The following is a 3,077-nucleotide window of genomic DNA, read 5'->3' on the forward strand; positions in this document are numbered from 1 at the left end:
CCCCGGCACCCATGTGGAGCCACGCAGGGCCCTCCACGAGCCGCGCGCCACACGCGAGGCCAGCATGGCCTTGCAGCCGCGCCGCGGGGACGCAGGCGGCGAGAGCTCAGCAGCCTGGGGCCCCGGCGAGCTGCTGCCCCATCGAGTCCCCGCAGGCTCGGAGGACCTCAGCTGCCTCCATACTAATTTTCAAATCCCAGCACGCTCGGTTTATACAGGTGGCCCAGAGCCGCCAAGGACGCTTTTGCGACGCTTTCACGACATCTCGCCGCTGCAATTCCCAGCGCCCCCAGCGGCCGCCGCAGGCGCGCGCGATTGGGCCCGTGGGCTTTCCGACGGCGGCCGGGGCGGGGCGCTGGCGGTCTCAGCCCGCAGTACCGAGGAAAGGTTCTTGGGAAGGGGAGGAGCGGAACTTGCGGGCTGGGTGGACCGCTGGAGGACGTGATGGACGTGACTTGGGAGGAAAGGGGCAGCCCAGGCCTGAACCTGAAACCCTCCCAGAGTGGGTCTCTCCGAAGGTGTGCAGTGCCCTGGGGGGTGGCGGGGGGAGCGAGGGTAGGGAGGGGGGTAAGCAGGCGTAGATATTGCTAGTGTCCGGTATCCAAGTAATTAAAATATTACATTTTCGTTCATTTGAACATTGCATTTGCCAAAATGTGAATATTAGAAATGCTGACAGCAATTACGGCTTACCCCAAAGTGTGTTTACTATGGCCAGGCTATAAAGCATTGTACCGTTTAATTCTACCATCAGTTAAAACAGATGTGGAAAAGTTGAAAGGTTAAGAAATGTGCTAGGGGGCCCTCCCTGCTGATGCAACGGGTTAGGACGCAGCACTGCAAGCTGGCTGCAGCTGCTTCAGTGCAATTTGGATCCCTGCCCCAAAGTAGACCCCTCCTGACCCGCCCGTTGCTCCCCTCAGCAGTGTACATCATCCATCTGCCTGTTCGCTGGTGAATCCTCTCACCGCCCCCGGACTTCTGGCCGGTACCCCAGTTCTGTATGCATAAATAACCTTAAAAAAGAAATGTGCTAGGTAGAGAAATAGCCAAAATAAGAATTATTTCAACTGGTTTATTTATGAGTTTTAATACTATAATTCATTATAGTAACCATATGTAGTAATTTTATCATGCTTTATTCTATTGACATTGTTATACTGTTACATTCATTAATAATGCAGTGTTACAAAACTTTTATTGACTTGTGTCAAATTTTAATCTGAATGGTTCTAGCTGTCTCCACTATCCCCAAGTCCTGTCTGTGATGAAAGACCAACATTGATCTTAACCTCTTAACTGCAATGTTTAGAACAGGGAAATACCAATTGAATTTGAACATTATTGCAGACCTAAGTATTTATCAAGGAAGATCTTTGATTTCTCATGCACCTATAGAAATACTGATAGTGAAAGAAAAATTAGCCTTTTTGTACTACAGTATAAAAAGCATAAATTTTAAAACCCAATCATGTTGTAATCAAACACCCACAATTCTCACATACAGACATTATAGAAGGTAGGCTGTATTCCAGTGTCTCCTATCCTTCACACTCCTTTATCCATTCTTTCTAAGTTAAGACAATTTCTCCACTGGTGTTTCTGATGAGTCTGATGGGATCCAGAGGCAATATGCACACCTGCTGAGTAACCTCAAGGAAATATGCATCCCTTGGTCAGGCTCCCCACACTGCCTGCCACCATCACAGGGTGCCCACAGCAAAGGCTCACTGCCACTATAGAAAACTCAAGTCCGCTATCAGGTCTTGGAAATATGGTCACTCCAATAGGCTTAGAAGACTTAGAATACATTTAAATCCAAGATCACAGCTTTGCACCGAACTCTATGATACTTTTCTTCCTGCCACGTGCAAATAAGCCCAACATTAACCCACACTTTTTCCTTTGCAAATTCTGGGGGAGAACTTAACACTGTTTCACCAATTGAGACTGAGGTCACAGGCCAGCATCAGAATGCATGGCTCATCTCCAAAGAAATGGTGACAACGGTGGGCTAATTGTTGGAGCTGTTGGATACAGATGAGCCACCAAACTCAGGCCCCTACTTCTGGACACTGTCCAGGCTAGAAGGGAAGACTCCTGTGCAGCCCCATGGGCTCCATCCCACCTCTGATGTCCAAGAGAGGGGGCTGTTGGGAAGGGGGTGGCATTAAGCAGCCATTTGGGGGTTATTTAAAAGGAAAGTGGATTTGATCTCCTGGTCATGGGAGCTGTGCAGGAGTTGCCCCCGTGCCACAGACAGCAGGCCTTTAGCCCCACGAAGGTGGAGTTGGCTGCAGCAGCAGCAGCAGCAGGCTCTGCCGCTTCCTGCCCGCTTCTGTAGCTGAAGCTCCATCAGGTACCTAAATCAGAACTTTCTCCTCCTTCTACTCTGTTTGTCTTGGATTTTTCTCCTCTGCTACTGAAAGTCTGCGCTGCATCTTTCTCTTAATAGTTGGCACTAAGTATACTACCTTGCTTTTCATATTTTTTCTACTTTTTGTGCTGATAGGTTTTATATTATATTCCTTATGGAATTTGTCTAATCTTTTCTTAAAATTTTCTACATTAACTCTACTTCACAATATGTAATTTCTTTGACCTCTGTACAATCAAGCTATAGTCATCTAGTTTCACTAATGGCCATCAAGAATAACACCTTTGTCCAAACTCTCTTCACTTACTTGCCTTATTGTCTAGAGACAGTCTTTTAGCTATTAAAATTAATCACACAGTTAAACTGTGACATGTGCTATTCATGATTTTCTGTTTAAAATAAATTTTTAATTGTGTTTTTGGTATACTGCCATATATGGAATCACATTATAGTGAGCTGTCATTTTTAAAAATAGAATATCCCCAAATTATAGCAGATTTCATTATGTTGTTTTTCCTTCAGAGAGAGAGAAAAAAAAGCCATGATAAAATAAAATCCACACTTAAACTAGAAGAAATGGGGATATGTTGGTTTAGATAAAAAGCGTCGAGTGTAAGAAGAGTCATGGTGACAACAGTTAACCACACTGTGGCACATACTTCTTACTGCCTAAAGAATACATCTTAAATGTTCTAACCAC

The 3,077-nt window shown here is 45.8% G+C and overlaps 1 protein-coding gene across 1 annotated transcript in view; it reads right to left on the reverse strand.

Moving 5' to 3' along the window:
* The window catches only part of CRLS1 (cardiolipin synthase 1), a 19,101-nt gene extending 18,857 nt beyond the window's left edge, over window positions 1-244 (reverse strand). The window contains exon 1 of the mRNA XM_004686944.2: window positions 1-244. Coding sequence (XP_004687001.1) covers window positions 1-66 — 66 coding nt within the window. The 5' untranslated portion in view covers window positions 67-244.
* Window positions 245-3,077: the final 2,833 nt, after the last annotated feature.

This window comes from Condylura cristata, unplaced genomic scaffold (assembly GCF_000260355.1).
Source record: "Condylura cristata isolate star-nosed mole 26May11 unplaced genomic scaffold, ConCri1.0 scaffold00022, whole genome shotgun sequence".
Lineage (NCBI taxonomy): Eukaryota > Metazoa > Chordata > Mammalia > Eulipotyphla > Talpidae > Condylura > Condylura cristata.